General features: G+C 35.1%; 1 protein-coding gene across 5 annotated transcripts in view; it reads left to right on the plus strand.

Moving 5' to 3' along the window:
- Positions 1 to 20,011, plus strand: part of LOC128212304 (cGMP-specific 3',5'-cyclic phosphodiesterase-like) — a 39,906-nt gene that overhangs the window by 10,112 nt on the left and 9,783 nt on the right. For all 5 annotated transcript variants that reach the window (XR_008257425.1, XR_008257424.1, XR_008257423.1 and 2 more), the window contains exons 5-17: positions 4,038 to 4,178; positions 8,257 to 8,322; positions 8,770 to 8,834; positions 9,312 to 9,426; positions 11,959 to 12,102; positions 15,117 to 15,260; positions 15,721 to 15,867; positions 16,451 to 16,558; positions 16,839 to 16,948; positions 17,069 to 17,156; positions 18,425 to 18,525; positions 19,078 to 19,155; positions 19,367 to 19,505. Coding sequence is in view for 2 of the 5 variants with exons in the window: in XM_052917694.1 (XP_052773654.1) it covers positions 4,038 to 4,178; positions 8,257 to 8,322; positions 8,770 to 8,834; positions 9,312 to 9,426; positions 11,959 to 12,102; positions 15,117 to 15,260; positions 15,721 to 15,867; positions 16,451 to 16,558; positions 16,839 to 16,948; positions 17,069 to 17,156; positions 18,425 to 18,525; positions 19,078 to 19,155; positions 19,367 to 19,505 (1,446 nt within the window). In the remaining 3 variants the exon portion in view is untranslated. The remainder of the gene's footprint in view (positions 1 to 4,037; positions 4,179 to 8,256; positions 8,323 to 8,769; positions 8,835 to 9,311; positions 9,427 to 11,958; positions 12,103 to 15,116; positions 15,261 to 15,720; positions 15,868 to 16,450; positions 16,559 to 16,838; positions 16,949 to 17,068; positions 17,157 to 18,424; positions 18,526 to 19,077; positions 19,156 to 19,366; positions 19,506 to 20,011) is intronic.

Genomic DNA, 20,011 nt, shown 5'->3' on the forward strand with positions numbered 1-20,011 from the left:
GAGTGCATTGACAGTACCTCGTGTAGGTGAGTGCATTGACAGTACCTCTTTTAGGTGAGTGCATTGACAATACCTCGTTCAGGTGAGTGCATTGACAGTACCTCTTGTAGGTGAGTGTATTGACAGTACCTCGTGTAGGTGAGTGCATTGACAGAACCTCTTGTAGGTGAGTGCATTGACAGTACCTCGTGTCCTATGGAATCAACATCACCGATTCACAACATCTTGAAATGTCTATGTCAGGAATCAAAACGATATTTAATTTTAGTTAATAAATTATTGGCCTGCGTCAAATGTGATGAAATATCACGTATAGAAACACGGTATTTGTGTTCGATTGCAAAATGTAATTTCCATAAAGCCAGGAATAAATTATTTATTAGGTGCTATTATTTAATGTAATTGAAATGAAATGCCACCTCAAACTATCGCTACCGTATTGCTTCAAAAGATAAGAACATAATTGTCTGGATACACAAATCGATGAAAGGATACACTGTATCATTATAACAATTAATTGCTTTTGATAAACTACATAAAACACGAAACACTTATAAGATTAAAAGTATATTCATATATGACGTGAGTAACTCTTCTCTCAAAAGTTAATATCTGTAACGTTCCCTAAGGAAATAAAATAACAACAGACCATTTCCATTCAGGAAGCTAACACTGGCTGAAGGAGGGAAATATTTGTTAAGCACATAGAGAGCTGATTCTTCTATTTTCTGTACCCTGTGTGTAGGAGTGTATAATGAAATAAATCAGAAATACGTGTGGTCATTGTTGACCCTCTCAACACGAAAACCGACGCCATGTTCACACACGAATCGGCTTTACCAATGCGCAGCTGTTTAATGGTACTCGATCATGTTTTTGTAAAGTGCACTTTATTGTATGACGAAATAAAGTGTGGCAAATCATTAGGAGTGTCTAAAGTAAGATACCAAAAGCTGGTACCTTTCTGCAAATGTTGATATTTGCTGAACTATCGTCTTTGAAGACCACATTTTTCATTAGCGTTACCAACGCAATTTCTCACTTCATTCTGTTACTGCGTGATTGGTCGATTGACATTATCACGTGATGATATCAATGTATTATTAAGAGGTCAACATTCTTCCCCACGCTTTAATTAATTTCCTGATGGCCTTGTGGTTTACGCGTCGGATTTCTAGTTTTTTTCTTGACTTTAACGGCGCGGGTTTGCACCCAACTAAACCTTAAATGATTTGTTTATGCTAAAACTGATTTTTTTATACAATTTCGATATCATAGAGGAAAATAACGATAAAGAAGTGTTTCCAATTGCATAATCGGGAAATCTTATTTTGGTCCAAAATACGAGCAATTCCGTTTCATACGTCTATCCAGGAATACAAGCGAAATACGGTCATAAATAATGTGCCTAGAAACACTTAGAGCCATTTGTCTCTGAAGCGCGCGTCATTACAGGGAACATTCTCTGCCATAGGTCAGAAAATGAATTGTTTATGGAAACCATTAGTTCCTTGTTATTGAAAAGGAATGTCATGTTCATGTTTTGCTAGGGTCTGCAAAGATAACAGCATTATCTCGGCACATGTACACACACTAGGGAAAGCGTCTAAGAGGAATAATTATATATTAGGTTAAGTGTTCTTTTTAGCTGCTGTCGACTATAGGCTAATACGCGTATGTGTGTATTCATAACCTACTCTTTCTGCACAGTTTATACATGCAGATACATAATATATATAAAGACCATCGTCAGCTGCAGACTCTTATATTTCAACCTGTATTATTACTGTATAACTAAGGCAATGAATAGATTTTACATATGCATAATTTACTAAAATGCATACTTTTTATACCGGCACTTCTTGTTCGTTCATCAACTTGTTCATTCTGTAATCCAAATACAAATGAACCCATGTCAGGAAACATAATAACATAAGAAGGCCGCATATTTACAATTCGAACAGACTTGCATTTAATTTTACAGATTTGTTGAACCTAGCTGGTATTATTATTTTGAATATTTATAACTATATACAATGATTTTCACCAGTTCTGTCTGATAATACCACTTATGAAGTCGATTTGCATGAAGATCAACAATGGGTGAAGAAATGACAGAGGAGATTACGATGGATGCATTTAGTAGACAGTCTGCCCTTCGCTTTCATTCTCTACTTAAAGGGGCAACAGGACTCTATAAACCTCCAGGTGGCGCTGGGGCAAGCTTTTGTATAATTTTATGCATGTTTCACATCAGGGACACTTTTTCCAAATTTATGCAATGCTTACAAAGAGTTGAGACATGGAACTTTGCAGGCATGTAGAAAGAATGTTACACAAATAAAAATCCTTAATTTGTTTTTGAAACATTACTAGAAACATGACTTTGAGAAAAAAATCCAACTGTCAGATTGAAAATATGAATTTGCCGGGGGAGTGGCTAATTGGTGTTCTGGGGGTTATGAACTCTCTGTTGTAAACATTACCACGTGCTGGTGTTTACATCCCTAGCAGCTTGCTTGTAGAAGACGACATTCCTCACTATCAAATACTGTAGTGACAAAAGTGAACAAACCTTGGTAAGATTTTATTCCACCTGCATATCCCAAAATTATTGATAGATATCATCAGCTTCATATGCTACATTTTAGTCTATTTTTTTCTATGATATTAACACTTTTTCTTTTGAAGCGTTACGTAATTAATAAGTCTGGTGAATTTTTCCCAGGTTTAAATATGTAACATTATTTTCATATTGGTCGTTTAAAAAAAAATAATTATGAACCTCATTGCTTAAATGTTAGTTGCTTCTTCGCCTTTCTATCAAAAGCTTGGTCATCATTACAAATGTTTATATCCCAGCCAGGTAAAGTGAATATCTCCTATTGTTCTTCAGTCATGTAAACTATATATATATATCTTTGTCCTGATTATTTTGATCCATATTTTGAGTCTTCATATTCTGCCCAAAGTTATTATTTTAAAGGAAAGCAGTACCTAGTTCCATGTCTTGCAAATGTTCATGTATAACTGTGTTTGAGTTCCCTCCTTTTTGACTCAAAATGTGCATTTGGTTTCCAGTTATTAATACAAAAACCAGATTCCAGCCAGTGACATTTAATTACCAATTAAAAGTGTCAACACTATCTAAATTGTTTCCTTGCTGAACTCGTTTACAATAAGGTTAATTTGTACTAGGGTTGTGGATGCATTCAATAAAGCATTATTATTGTATGTTGACAGAATAATTAGTTATGGATTCCAGACTTAGAACAAACCTTGCTATTTTGGTCTGGAATGAGAATGTTGATTCTAAACATTTGAGAGGGATGTCCCATACAGAAATTTGTTTTAGTCGAAATAACAAAATGCCAGTCAGGAATTAGAAAACGATCATTTCAAAGAAAACATCTGTTAAAGTTGACTTGGTCATCTTTATTTCATATAGAAGATTGTAGTGTGGGGAAATACATCGTCTGCTCTGATCAGCCCAATTTGTTTACATTTCTCTTGTGTGTGCTAAAGATAGAACACGTGAGTTTAACAGACAGGTACATAGCTGAGGGAATTTACAATAAGCCACTCCCCTTGTTGCCCCTTTAAGTATTTTCGAAACCAATGCCGCGACGTGTTTTAAGAACAACACACATCTAAGATATAATGTCTGTATGGCAAATGTCTTTGTACCCAAACTCCTGTTAAACCAAGGTTGAGGCGTGTTTAAAGGAAATTTGGGAAAATATCTCAAACCTATAATCGCATTCTAAAGTCGTCCGTTTTTCGAACGAAACAAGTGGAGGTAGTGTCATAGCAACTGTGTCAATGTCGGCGGCGGCGTCGTCGGCTTGCACAAACTCAAGACGCGTTCAAGATATTGAAATAGTGTACATGCTGCATGTGTATAACTAGGTCCAATGCCCAGGCATTAATAAATATCGAATGATGCCTTTTTGACTGCAAAAATAAACAGACGACGCTCCCCTTTTGTCTACTCTTATCGGTTCATAGATATATACATGAACTGTACTAACTTGTAGCTGCTACTGAACCTGGCTCGAGGCGTATTTGTGGAACAACAAAACCTGGAGAAGTTGATAGAGAAGATCATGCTGGATGCCCAGGACCTTCTGCAGTGTGAACGCTGCTCTGTGTATCTCGTGGATGACACCCTGGAATCAGTAAGTATTTAGGCCTTGGTTTATTTTTTCGATTTTATAACCTTACAGCTATTTTAGTGATTCTGGCATTGCATTTATGAGCAGGTTCAATCTGTCTCATACTCGTTGAAAGTGTTATTGATATGATTATTTTTAAAAGGGTTGGGCACTATAGTTTTACACATAATAAATGCACAAAGGAAGCCCATTGATTTTAGTGCATTTTTATGTTAAACTCATTTGAATTTCAGGATCAACACAAATAAAAGCATACGATTTGTGTGCAGACGCAAATGTAATCGGATATTTGGGCCCACGTAGTTATTTATCGAAAACCTCATCTATTAAGGCTTATTCTTTTGTTAAAAATCGGGAGAAAATCTGCATTGGAAATTGAATCCCATAAATGCCATTTGATTTCCATTGGAATGATAAATGAATTAATGGATTTCTGCCGTTATTTATTTAAATAAAGCAGCACAGTCTGTATTTAGTAATCTATTTCAATGCATTAGACTCTATGATTGAAATCAAGGCGGGGATACTGATCAGCAGCTCTGAACTGTTGGGGCACGACAAAATAGAATAAGACGGAAAGGCACAGCATAGGTTTATATAAAATAAAGAACAATGTTCGTTTAGAAAGATTGTTTAAACAAGTGACAAAACGAACATATCAACAATATTATAATCGTCGGATGGCGTCACATGTAGTAAAACATATGGTTTCACAATACTAATTATTCATGATAATCCGAAATGTACTAGGAAACAGGCAGTGTAATAACATAAGCAAATGTGTAATTATATTATCGTCTTTACAAAGGGAAGTGCTTTCAATAGTGTAATTGAATATAAAACAAAACATTTTATATGTAGTCAGGTGCTTTGAAGCTGAATGGCATGTTTGCTGAAATGGTTCTGAAACATAAACACACGTCCCTTGTTGTGCCGTATTATCCGTACGAGGTAACAGAGTGCTGTCTGTAGAGAAACAACACAGTAGTTGAACAAGACTAGACGAGTAGACTATTTCTCTATTTGGGTGTTAAACTTGTTTACCCTCGCCTTGGGCTACGTCTATTTGATGAGAATTCTTGTTGTAATAGGTCAAATGCATTTGATTTTAAACCAAAGTATTGCAATGGCATCCTATTGAATAATACAGTCTAATATCCGTTTGGTTTGAAACATACGAATCAGTCTGAGATGGTTAGAAATAGTCCTTAATTTATATAATTATATCCAACCTTTCTAATATAACATTAAAGAGTAACACTATTTAAAACAATTGACAACTCCAAGACTGGAACATTTAATGGCAGTACAGACTCACATGCTCAGCAAGAAAACTGGAACATGTGGACATTAATCCTGTTTATTGGCAAGACTACAGATATTTCACATCAATGCCTTTATGGAGTTATGGGTCCTGCCGTATATTTCACATCAATGTCTTTGTGGAATCATGGGCCCTGTCGTATATTTCACATCAATGTCTTTATGGAATCATGGGCCCTGCCGTATATTTCACATCAATGTCTTTGTGGAATTATGGGTCCTGCTGTTAAACGATGTCATCGTAACTGGATTCTTTTCATCCGTTTATCGAATATACCATTTTTAATTCAACTAACATACATATATACGCTATGAATAAAACATGTGGCGTTACTCGTACATATATATATACAATTCACTGCAATAGTGGGTGTCCATGTTGATGTGTAAATTCAATTAAAGCCTCTCGGTAAAAGTATTGCCGTTGTAAACATTCATCGCGTAGAACTTTCTGTCTCGATCTTTGTAGAAACACTCATAAAAACTCCTTAGCTTAGATAAGGTGATGAATACGTTAGTTGTCTTTTATATCTGTATAGGCTGCCTCTTATATACCTGAGACACTTGGTTCTTCTCCCCAGTGTTAGTAGAAAAGAATTGTCGGCTAAAGTTGTTTGTTTGTTTTTAAAAAAGAAACAATTATGCTTCAATTTTCTTTTACTATTGGTGACATTCAACACGTTATTTAAAATGATCTTTATCATTCACTGCAGTTAAATGTCCTTTGTTAGACCAAGCATACAATGTGCGTTGGAAAATGAAATAGTAAAATATTGTTTTAATTTAGATGCTTTGCGTGGCGGAATTACCTTCTGTTTATAAAGAAAATAATATTAAGGCAAGAAATATCAATTGTCAAGCTTTCAGATTTTAATAGCAGTGAACATTTGGAATACAATTTCGAATAATTTGCAGAAATGTCATGGTCGACCTTATTCGAAATTTGTAGAATATTGTATGTTTCAGTTAGTAGATAAAGATACATTGTAAAGATTCTTTCTCTCATTTTGTGCCTTTGAAAAGTGACACAATACAGTTATGTTGGGAATGAGTCCTTACTGTCTAATCCTGATAACTGGCAATGTTGAACTGAAAAGAAAACAAAACTCCGTTTATACACTTATGAGAAATCGACAAAGCAGTGACCTGTTGTCAAATAAAAATAAAGAAGGCATTGTTTTTTTCTCTTTTACTTGTTCATTTTTTCCCTGAAAAGAACATTCTCGGAAAATCGTGAAGACGGCAGTGTTTTATTTACGTTGATAAGGGTTTTCATCTTTTCCATGCCTCCATGGAAACACATGCATTGAATGTAAGCCAATAATGTTCTCTTCAACTCTTGAAAAATCTTCTTTCAGACAGATAATGGGAAGATTGTTACTTTCTTTGTTTGAATCAATATGCTGCCATTGTGAAGAGCATAAATGAGGGATGTGTTCGCACCGTTATGAGAATAGGAGTTGAGAAAGTCTAGGCCTTAATTCTTTGAGCAAACGTGCACCAGTCATAGATATACAGTATATTAAGAAGAATAAACATAGCAAATACGTTTCAAATTGTGCATGCGTACTTAAACGATGATATTATAGTTCTAGTCTATCTTATCTCTCATATCAATGTAAACTGTAATAATAACGCGCGTCGCAAAATAGTGTCACATCAGTGCTGTTGAAATCAACTTTAACCGTGTGCTATTTCAAACGTTCATGCCAATGTCAATGTCCTGTATGGGCGTTATTTATGTTCTATAATGACATGTCATAGCGATGTTGATTTCAATACAACTTGTGTTCGATGACGATTTGTCACTTTGTCGATGGTGTTACTCGCTGAATTATCTGACAAAACGTATTCCATGTCAACATCATTGACATTTAATGTGTTTTATGGCGATATGTCATACCACTTGTAGTAACATCGACCACTGTCATCATACAGGCAATAACATTGACGTTAAACATAGGCTATTCAATGTTGTAATATCAATGTCAATAGTATTAACCGTAGTTGTGTTCAATTGATATGAATGTGTGTTTACCTTAGAAAGAATTTTCGTTTGATTTTAAACAAGCTGATGTTTTCCATATTGTATGATTAATTAGAAGGGATAGCGTTGATGATATTGCAGCTACAACAAAATGAAGTGTAAAATGACGTCAAGCACTCTCATTGTGCACTTAGGCTCTCCCATTAAAGTTTTATTAAGTGCACGATATTTATTTAAAAGCCCATCATTTATTGTATTTTCATTCTAGTCCTTACAACGACCTTACATGATAGTGTTTGTCGATTACTCTGCATTAACATGAAATAAGCTATATTTGACGAAGCCCCAGATATCTCTTTGGAATGTCTCGAAGAGTGGAACGAAAATGTTCTAAATAAGAGTAAATATGGTAGCTGGAAGATACTTTTCTTTGTCACTTTATTCCTTCATTTCTTATTGTCTTTTTTCTGTTGAAAGTTTTATACATTGAAAATATGATTGTTTTTGCTTTAGAACAGTTCAAACAAAATAATTAAAAAATATATATGCACTTCAGAAAAATAATTTTATCTAAAAAATGCAATTCGTCGATATGATTTAATAACTTACTGTTTATACCATTGTACTCTGAAATAGAACTGTGACATAAACGGCTCTCTTTGCTGTGTGTCTATTTATATTACAAAAAAATCAAATTCAACGAATGCGAATGTATATCCGTATAATTTTCAAGGAGTTGCAGTAATCCACAAACTTATGATTATTTTTCAGAAGGAGCGGAAACCAACAGATTACACACCTAGCTATAATACAATACCACAGACAAGGACACCAAACGTAAGACTTTGAAATCGATAGACCCCTATGCTGACCTATGTAGATATCAGCTTTATGTCATTTCCGATTTCTCTCTTTCTGAGCACAGCCGCTTTTTTATTGAAATACTACCAGGTATCGTTAATGGAAAGTCGTACTAATTAATTCATTTAATGCCAACTCAATTTAGAATTTAAAATTGAAATCCCATGTAGCGACCATTAAAAATAATTGAAGAAAAGCAAACATCAGCTGACACACGAAATTCACGACACATACATTGTATTATGATTCTGTAGTACTGGAAATAACATTACTATACGAGTACGGACAATTACAATAATGTGCATCTTACGAATGAAGTTCATCAAATATTTCTGATAGAAATGTAATATTTGATATTATCATACATTTCATCTCGTTGAAGTCCCTAATACCCTTTTTAAAATAAAATCCAATTGTTTTCAGGCCATCCAATTTACCAAGGTTTTTGACCTGTATGCCAAAGATGGAGGAATGATACGCATACAAAGGTACACATGTAGGATAAAATAGGACATGTTCTACTTGATTTGAATGAAAGAAATGTCAGTACAAAAAGTGCGTACAGAAAGCTCTTTATTAGCCAAACAATGATAACAGAATAATGAATGACTGTATTTCAAATTTCAAATGATAGTGGCCTTCTATAGAGATACATGTAGGTGACAAATACATTTTAAGACCACGTTAACAATAAACAATATTATTTAAACATTAAAAAGTGATTTACCTATAACATTCAATTGAGAATTAAAAGGAACAGATGTCTGCTCAAAAGCCCCCCCCACACACACACTCACGCACACACACACACACACACACACACACACACACACACACACACACACACACACACACATATATATATATATATATATATATATATATATATATATATATATATATATATATATATATATATATATATATATATATATCATAAACATGTATTTGATTTATTTTATCAGTGCAAATAAGCTTACGGAGTCACAGAATGCAGAGATAGCTCGATTTGTAGCGTTTCATGAGGAGCATCTCTGTATCGCCAACGTTGAAAAAGACGGGCGCTTTGGACCAGGGCCGGTAAGTGTGAATTGAGCTGTTCTGAATGGTGCAAAGAAATGTCGACTATTGCATGAAGTAGGGGCTTGGAACTGATACGTTTGGAATTGTGTCCTTTTGCGTCGTTAACTTGAACATAAGTCTTAAACAAATGGTTGCATAAAAGAGTGCTTGCTGTTGGTAACGACAAATTTTATTTCTTATATCGAACAATGTGATCTGAAACGCGACACACCAAGTAGATATAGGTTTTATAGTACATGTATTTTGATATAAGAAGAACATTATAATGCCATAGTTTCCTATAACTACGAATATATTGAAGTCAATTGTACACTAAACATAAATCGGGTCTTCAGTATTATAATAAGGAACAAATTTGACATGACACCAAATCAGACGCTTTCAATAATCAACTTTAAGATTGCAAAACGTTCAAAGATCCTGTGAATTTGTGTAATGAAATGAAACCGGTCGGTCGTGCATATCTGACGATATATAAACTGGCCGTTCGAAAAAAATATATCAATGCTTTATTTACGAGTTGTATCACTTCTTCAAAACTACATTGATCGTCGGGCACTGCTAAACCATGTAATGTTTTGTTTCTTATTTATAAGTCAACAATCATGAACATATTTCCACATTATTTTCATCGGTTTCAGGTCCATTTTCAATGTAAACCGAAATAAAAAATATACTTGAGTGTGATAAAAACTTAATTCTATCTTTATCCGATCACACCTTGAACCATTATTTCCGATAATTTTTAGAGTTGACAATTTATTTCAGTTGTATTAATGCTAGTACATTTACAATGCACCCTGTAAGTTCATTGTATGGTGACCACTTTATTAGCGTGAACATGCCATCAGGTGCAAATAAAGGACGTTTTTGTTGGTTATAAACTGGTTTTGGTTTTATATCTGTTTCACGACCTGTGCATTTCAAATAAAACCAAAACCAGTTTTATCGTGTGTTTTTTTTAACGAAAACCGAAACCGGTTTTCGAAACTATCGAAACCCCTACCGGAGGCGGTTTCATCGGTTCGTTCCATCCGAAAACTAGTTTACTTTGAAACCAACATGGCGGAAAGTGATCAACCACCTTTGTTGAAACTCAATCCTTTTGATAGCAATGCCTTACAATGGGCAAAACAGCTAAATGATAAAGGTTATATTTATAATTAGAAATAATGGCTACATGCAGTAGCTCCACCATGTTATGTTGTTTAAACTGTTTACAAAAGCATTCATTTGTTACTTCAAGCAAAATAATCAAAACCGAGTTCGAAACTGCTGAAACCATTGACACCAAAACTGAAACTGGTTTGGTATCAACAATAACGCCCAAAGTCTCATTATAAGTACTAATAACAATCCTACCAGCAACCCATTCTAGCTTTAGATCGTTTGAATATTCAAATAACACCACATGGGCCTTATTCTTCTCGCGTTAAAGGTCACTTTTAAGGAATAAAAGTTACATGTGAAGAATTTGACATATTAACTACTCAGTGGCTTCCCTGCGGAGTAATTTCCACGTCTTACTCAATTATCAAGAGATAAAAGTTAATTAATGTCTGTACCAACAAAATGTTCCACAGTATCTGGCTTTCATTCCAATCGCTCGGGACCTTCTTACAGTTTATGATACATCCGTGGACATTTTAATGGAACTATTCCATACGGTTTTTAAAAAAATATATATCTCATAAACTTCGACTAACGTCATACTTGGATTATGATGAATCATCTAAACAAAGTAATTGTTATCGAATTTATCGACCTTTATTGCCCTAAAAATGTTGTCTGGAAAACTCGGAATTCAACATCAATATCGGGTTGTCTGATGTTAACGGGTTTAAAGCGCAAAACTTGGTTATGTCATTTATATCAACAGCCTGACTCAAGTGTTAAAGCGTTCATCTCCTAAAGATTCAAGTTTTCAAATGTCAAAGTTTATTTCAAAGAATTTCTGTATCAAAAGACAACATAAAAATGAATATGATAAAAAAGAGATAGATTTTATTTGAAATATTCAAAGCAATTTCTTCACAAACTGTTATATCTCCCATTTTCATGGATTAAGCTCTAGCCTCTAAACATGTCATTGCTTTCGATTTTATCCACTTTTATTGCCCTTAAAATGCTGTCTGGAATACTTGGAAAACAATATCAATCTACATGAATCTTCTGTCGCTTACGTGATCAAATTGCATTTTGGGAAAGGTTGTTATGCAATTCATGTTGATAGTAAGTCTCATGTATGACATGAAAACATAAATCATTAAAATGATTAAAAAGAGATACATTGAAACAATGCATATATATTTAAGAAGAGGCGTCTAACATACATGGCAAGTTTAATGGGTGAGGCAATTTCTCTATGTCTGACTACTATTGTTGAATCTAGTTTACAGAGTAAATTTGAAAGAGTCGAATAATCAACACTGTTCAGTTTTTCTCGTAAACATATCATTTCACACTCAGATTTAAGGTTATAAAACACATGCGAAACACAATAAATAACTCCTTAAAAATACTTTACAGTTTGGCGACGAGACAGGATTTGTGACGAGAAGCATGTTGTGTATGCCTGTGTACAACAGTGAGAGAAAGATCACCGCGGTCACCCAGCTTATAAACAAACTAAATGGCACTCCCTTCAACGAGAGCGATGCCAACATAATAGAGGTAACTATCACCGCGGTCACCCAGCTTATAAACAAACTAAATGGCACTCCCTTCAGCGAGAGCGATGCCAACATTATAGAGGTAACTATCACTGCGGTCACCCAGCTTATTAACAAACTTAATGGCACTCCCTTCAACGAGAGCGATGCCAACATAATAGAGGAAACTATCACCGCGGTCACCCAGCTTATAAACAAACTAAATGGCACCCCATTCAATGAGAGCGATGCCAACATAATACAGGTATCTATCACCGCGGTCACCCAGCTTATAAACAAACATAATGGCACTCCCTTCAACGAGAGCGATGCCAACATCATAGAGGAAACTATCACCACGGTCACCCAGCTTATAAACAAACTTAATGGCACTCCCTTCAACGAGAGCGATGCCAACATAATAGAGGAAACTATCACCGCGGTCACCCAGCTTTTAAATAAACTAAATGGCACCCCATTCAATGAGAGCGATGCCAACATAATAGAGGTAACTATCACCGCGGTCACCCAGCTTATAAACACACTAAATGGCACTCCCTTCAACGAGAGCGATGCCAACATTATAGAGGTAACTATCACTGCGGTCACCCACCTTATAAACAAACTAAATGGCTCTCCCTTCAACGAGAGCGATGCCAACATACTAGAGGTAACTATCACCGCGGTCACCCAGCTTATAAACAAACTTAATGGCACTCCCTTCAACGAGAGCGATGTCAACATTATAGAGGTAACTATCAATGCGGTCACCCACCTTATAAACAAACTAAATGGCACTCCCTTCAACGAGAGCGATGCCAACATACTAGAGGTAACTATCACCGCTGTCACCACGCTTATAAACAAGCTCAATGACGACTCCTAGCTCCGACGATAGCGATGCCAAGAGAATGTCGGTAACTGTATAGTTTCCACAGAGGTTAATATATGGCAGAGCCGGAACGTTTTGTGATAACTGGCATGAGAGTCGTATTACGGCCAGCCATGCTTAAACCATTTTTATACATATGCTTTCTGTTCCAGTCGTATTCCTATCAACTTCAGGCTTGACGACGATGATTCATTTGTTTTTGTTTTATTATTCCTTTATTGTTATTTCCTGCTGTTTTGTTCAATGATACTTTCATAAAGACAGCCATACTCTTTAACCTTTCTAAAGTAAGCTGTGTCAGATGGCTGTGTTTGAATGGACTAACGATACTGTTTAAGAGCTTGCACTTGATTGGGATTGAATCATTAGCTCGCACGTGATGTCTGAATCTATTCGATGAGAACATGTACTTGAATTGCAATATCAAGTTATATGTTCTATCAGTGTCTTGAGGCTAGCTCTGATGTTGCTTATATATAAAGTTCTGAAATTATGTATACATGTCATTTAAAGTGTAAGGTTATGGTCGAATAAACTAGTTTAAGCCCCAAGAAGACTCGTTTTTCATCTCGAGTTTCACTGACAGTTTCAGAGCGGTAATTCCATCATTTATTGGTAAAGCTATTTTGATGTTCGTGTGGTATGTTTAGGTCGATTGTACGCGTGAGTGTGGTATTTGTTTGATTTTTTGTCTGTGGTTCTGTGTGGTTTTAGTTTTTGCCTTGTGCCTCTAAATACAGGGATTGGATTTAATTTTTTGAATACTGGGTTTGCCTGTGTGGTTTTCATTGTATTATCAACCTTCCTTTCAAATTCATTTAAGTTTTTGTGAGTAAGCCCATTCGGAAAAAACGCATTGTGTTGCCAATTCACTTTAACAGTCAATGCCATTATGTGTTAACACTAACATTATTACTGTAAGAATGAACATTTCACTCGTCGTCTCCGAATTACTTCTGTACGAACTATTGACACCATTTGACATCGCAGAGATCTCTAATGGTTTGTAGCTTTGCAAAGCTTCCTTAAAACGCTTTTTTTCCAGTGCTATAGAAGTGTGCGCAGTACTATTTGACAATTATATATTTGTTGATGTATATTCAGCTTCCTTCAACATCTTCCATAAAAAATAAACAATGAAATATTCTCTATTCAAATATATCCAGGATTCTGTATTAAGTTTTATTGGAGTTGGCCTTTCTCAGCATTTCAAACATATGTCAGCGATTCCAACTTTATTGATGTTTTATACATAACACCAATGCCATCGATGCATTGCTACTAGTGTTGTGCGTTTTAAGTTCTCTTTCTCCTGCAAACTACTCGTAAATATTTCTCTTCAAAATGCCATTTCTTATTTTAAGAGAATAACGCAATATAATCGCTTTGTTGGAAAGATGTAGAGTATTTTCATGCCGGGTCAGGAATATTTCTGGGATAATGTTCTACAGGAGATTCGCAGCAGATTTAAAAGTGCACTTTGCATACAAATGTTTTATTTAAGCAAATATGACAAACATCGGAATAGGATTATGAGTGAATTATTCCAAAAGAGATATTTGATTAACAGTACATTACATTTTAAACAAAAAGCCAGTTATGGCTGTACCTTGATACAATGCCTCACATTTACATAATTGAATAATTTGCTAATCAGTAGGAGTGCCCCGTGTCATGTTAGTATCCAGATTGTGAATTATCCACATTTAACAGCAAAATGCTATTGATGTTTTGTTTTTATGCCACGGTACGATATAAATTGCAAAGAGGAAAAGACATTCGCAACTTTGCGTGATTGAGTTATCTTTGGCATAAGGCGTAGGTCGAAGTTACTTAACGATATTGTAATGGGGACATCTTAATGACATTAATAACTTGGTAACATTGTGTTCTAAACTTGATTTTGTTTACATTCCTAATAAGCATTCATCTATCCAACGTTGTTTTGCACTGCAGAACAAATACAAGTTTGTTACAGACAGGAGTGTTTTGTCGAAATAAAAACGAAAATATCGCTTCATAACTTTCACTGCAAAACCTGTTTACAGGTCATATCTAGCATTTGTCCTCGTTCGCAACATATTACTGGCAATCTTCAAAGTCTTTCGATTTAATAAAACGCTTTCATGTTTCACCTCTTTCAGGCATTTTCCATTTTCACTGGTCTTGGCATCCACAACTGCCAGATGTACGAGAATGCATGCAGACTGATGGCAAAACAGACGGTGGCGTTAGACGTTCTGTCATTTCATGCGACTGCAGGACAGGAGGAAACAGAACGACTAGCGGTGTGATGAAATGACTTATCTTGTTTTAACTGCTCTTTTTCTATCTTATGGCATTATACTCTTAATAACACTGACTGCATGGATGTGCGTTTGGTGAATCAATGCTGGTTACTTTCAGTAAAAAAAATGTTTGTTGGAGATTTTACGTTGTGTATACGTATTTATAATCCAATTAAACTGTTATTATCCAACAAGTCGCAAAATATTATGACCAAAACAATACAGCCAGAAAAGGAAATCAAAAGCAAGACGAGTACATGCATTTTCTATGTGTTTCTATTTAACGTATAATGGTGTCCTATTGTCTTCAATTGAGACACTTACGATAAGTGATATCCTTTATAATTACCGTCAGTATACACTGAACATTGAAGCCATTAGTTACATAACCTAAAACAATCTGTACATTTTAAAATCAGACCTAAATAAACTATTTGCAAAATTACTTGAAACATTTTAGAAAACGGATTTTCCATCAGGACAAGAGCTCAAGCTGTACTCTTACGACTTCAATGATCTCATTCTCTCGGACGATCAGACACTTCAGTCGGTCATATGTATGTTCAAGGAGTCAGGACTTGTGGCCAAATTCAAGATTCCCATTGATGTAAGGAATCCATGTACTATTGCCGTTGTTTGTTTTTTTTTGCAATTTTGATACACGTCATTTTAATAAAGAATCGGACTCACCAATAGCTCCACTAACAATAATGATAAATGTTGATGCGTGTTGACCATTATACTTTGGAAAACAACTAAAAGGTCATTGCTTCATGATAATCAATCAATATGTAAAGTAAATGACCTCAAATAATTTATGTACTTATTAAACTTGTTACCTTTTTTTATTCTGACTGAATTAGGAAGTTCAATGAATTGATTTAAAGTATTTTAAGTACAAAACGCTGGGTTTTCTTCATTCTTTAAATGATACCTTGGTCTTGTTGGGTCACCATGTTACAAAGTTCTAAAATTTATCGTCCAAAGTAGATACTAAATTTTCGATTGTAACCTTATGAAGGTAATTAAGACATCGTTTGGATATCTGGACATCACGCGTCACCTCTAAAACCATAATATGTATATCTAAAGCCTTTTCTCCTCAAATCACAAAATATGAATAAATAATGTTTCTCCTCTTTCTCAAAGCACAGAATATGTATAGCTAACGCTTTTCGTCTTACCTACAGGTAATCTGTCGTTGGACGCTGAGTGTTAAGAAGAACTACCGCCCTGTCACATACCACAACTGGCGACATGCGTTCAACGTCACCCAAACCATGTTCACTATGTTATTTGTAAGATCTCGAATGATTCTTATTATGGGTTGCGAAAGAAATCTAACACAATCATACTCGTGTTTCGTATTTATTGTAAAATACATCCTATATTTTTGTCATTAGCATATGGGTTCCTAACGGAAACTTTCTGATTTTCGCACGAAACAGCAGGTTGAAGACTTATGCCAAGAGAAAGGTGGCACTTTAATTTAGAAATCTAATTTACTGTCTCATTTACTGAAATATTTTATGATTCAACCACATTATAAACTATGTTAACGTGCGATCATTACTTCAGACTGGCAACCTGCTGAACATGTTCACGGATCTGGAGGTATTTGCGAAGCTTGTTGCCTGTTTATGTCACGATCTCGATCACCGGGGGACGAACAATGCATTCCAGACAAAGTACGTGTGCTCCAACCCCGTATTTTAAAGTTCATAATATTCAATTTTTTAATCATTTGAAAACATATCTTAAATCGTCAATAATTAGATGCGTGATTTCTATGCATTTGAATATTTCAGAGTTGTATCACCCTTGGCAATGCTGTACGGCACATCTACGATGGAACATCACCACTTTGACCACAGCATCATGATATTAAACAGCGAGGTATTTCACTTCATCTATCCATTTCAATAATGGGTGCAATATCGTTGACCATATAAAATCTTAAATCCGTTCGAACGTTTCTCATCATTTCGTTTCAAATTTGATACTGCTTTATGTTCGATACAAAAAGAAAACAACCAGAGGTTTATTCAAGTGATGACTGCCCGCAAAGAATTGATTTCATGTATTTTTATTTCTGAACAAACTGCAATAGTTTCTATACCTTATCACCTTACTGGCACAGGTGTTTGTCTTTGAACACTGCAAACATCCTATTATTTTCTTAAAATGAACTTTATACATCGATGACTGGCTCAATGTTTAGAAACATGAAAGAACATAGTTTTTAATATAAGCACTTACTTTATAATTGTTTTGCTCCGACGTCATTTTATTTAGATAATGATCATTGATTGCTGGTATTTGTGTTTGCTGTAAATATAACGCGAAAAAAAGCGTTATAAAGGGTTAAATATTGTATAATCACGGTGCATATTCCCGTTTAACTAGCTCGATCCTTTACAAATTGGTACGGGACATAACAAATTTATCTGCGTTATCTGATGTTTCTGCTTTTATCAACCTCTTATATTATCTGTATACAAGATTATAGGCTTTCTACAAGGGTCTTCCAATTTGCGGTTAATGATGAGGTCTACTGACATACAATTATTTTTGATATGTGATTGTCTTGGAAAAGCTGGAATCGTATTTCGTTAAATTAATGCTTCTCAAAAATCGATACTGCCGCAGACCTTAAGAAATTTTTGTCAGACACGTGATTCATTCTTCGTTGGAGAAAGATGTAATCTGTCATTGATTTCTGCTATGGCAGAGAATTTTAGACAGTGAGTGATGGAATCTGCTCTATGATGTAATTCAATAGCAACTACCGTAATGGACCCATACATTCTCATTTAAGGCTCTCATCATCATCCTATCATTAAGCTGTCATAAAACATGGCTTGGGAAATCGGATGTTGCGACCTTAACACATTAAACTTTATTATGCTGTCCAATATCACAACCCATCCATTGCAGACTGCTGAACAATTGAAACATGTTTCATGTTATGTTGTAATCGGAATTAGTTACAAAACGTTATGCATTTTCCATTTGACAAATGAATTTTGTCGTATTTTGATACGCTGAAAGCAAGTAGAACGAAATTCATCAGTATTTTATCCCGGCGACTTTAGTTAAAATTAAATCCATATTATATATGTGTTATGATTAATTTATATAATATACAAGCCGTATCATTTCAGGGCAATAACATTTTCCAGTCTTTGGAACCTGAGCAGTATCGGGAAGTGATCAAATTGCTGGAATTCTGTATATTGTCGACCGATCTAGCACTATATTTTAGGTATGACTTTATTGATTACAGATTTGGTAAAACATAACGGATGTGATATTTTTAATACAGCTGAATAAATAAATGTTCCTGTTTGATACTAATGTAAAACAAAGTGTATATGTCATTCAGGAGAAAAATGATTAGGACCAAGTAAGAGTATCGATTGCATCTTGCAACAATTTATCAAGCCCGATATTCATTGTGTACGCAATATGCGTCCATAGTATGCACCAGGTTTCCGCATCCGAATTAAAATGTGTTCGTTAAAAGAAATATAAAAATTATAGTAAAACAGTAATGTTTTTTCAATAGCCACGATTGCTTTTCACGTACACGTACGCTGTCACAAATGTGTTAATATATTTGATAAAATGTGTAGTCTTGATCAGAGATAGGTTTAAATGTTCCAATGCGTGTATGTTTTACTTCTTGGTACTACCGGTTTGATTTTTCTCATTTGTATCTGCCCATGTTGATTGCTGGTGCGGATTGAGTTCATATGGAAAACCACCATTAGACTAGAGACATATTTAGTGATAATTAAACTTCCATATTTTTTAGAAAACGTGGAGATTTTAAAAAGGTAGTGGACAGCGGGAGAACAGATTTCCAAAACCAGGACGATAAACGACTTCTCTCGTAAGTTGAATGTGTTATTCGGAATCATAATACAATCGCACAAATGCTTTTTTAATGATAGGTTCTATAGCAACAATCCCACAAAGACATTCCTTCTATTTAACGATCAATTACCTCTAGTATTTCTATCATGGCGTAGTAATTTAAATTGAAGCCTAACCTCACCTAGCGCATCATGCATATCCCTTACACACTGTCTTCATAACTACAGAGCTATGATGATGACGGCCTGCGATGTCGCCGCTATCACCAAACCCTGGGAAGTACAACGTGAGGTCGCTCAGCTGGTGGCCAACGAGTTCTTTGAGCAAGGAGATGCAGAGAAAACGCAACTCGGTGAAACACCTATTGTAAGTTGTGCGTTACAACTTAGTATATTCATGCTGCGGGTCGTATATGGATACCTGAATAGGAAGTAAATTGCTAATAATGTGTTAACCTTTTCTTCCATGACAATTTAACTGAACTGTCTAAATTTGTACTGTTTCTGTTATTCATTTATAAGTCTTTCTCAATTTAGGACCAATCTAAGCCATATACAAATGTAAGACGGACAGCTTGTTATACCTGGCATGACCTGCAGCATTGCTTGTCGATTTACTAAGATTGTGCTGATTTCTTGCGGCCATATCGAGTTGTCAAATCATCCTTTTCGTTTTATGTGGCTTTAATATTTTCGTTTTCAACCATTGATATGATCCTGATGCAATAACGCTTTGTCTGATGCAGGTAACACGACTTTATTATAATGATCTTTTCAGAGAAAATGGGGTTCGTTACGTTACGGAGTAAAACAAAAAAAACCAAGTGTTTTGCTATATAAATCGAAATTATCACACTGTATGTACTTCAAACA

The sequence above is a fragment of the Mya arenaria genome, chromosome 12 (assembly GCF_026914265.1).
Source record: "Mya arenaria isolate MELC-2E11 chromosome 12, ASM2691426v1".
NCBI classification, from domain to species: Eukaryota; Metazoa; Mollusca; class Bivalvia; order Myida; family Myidae; genus Mya; species Mya arenaria.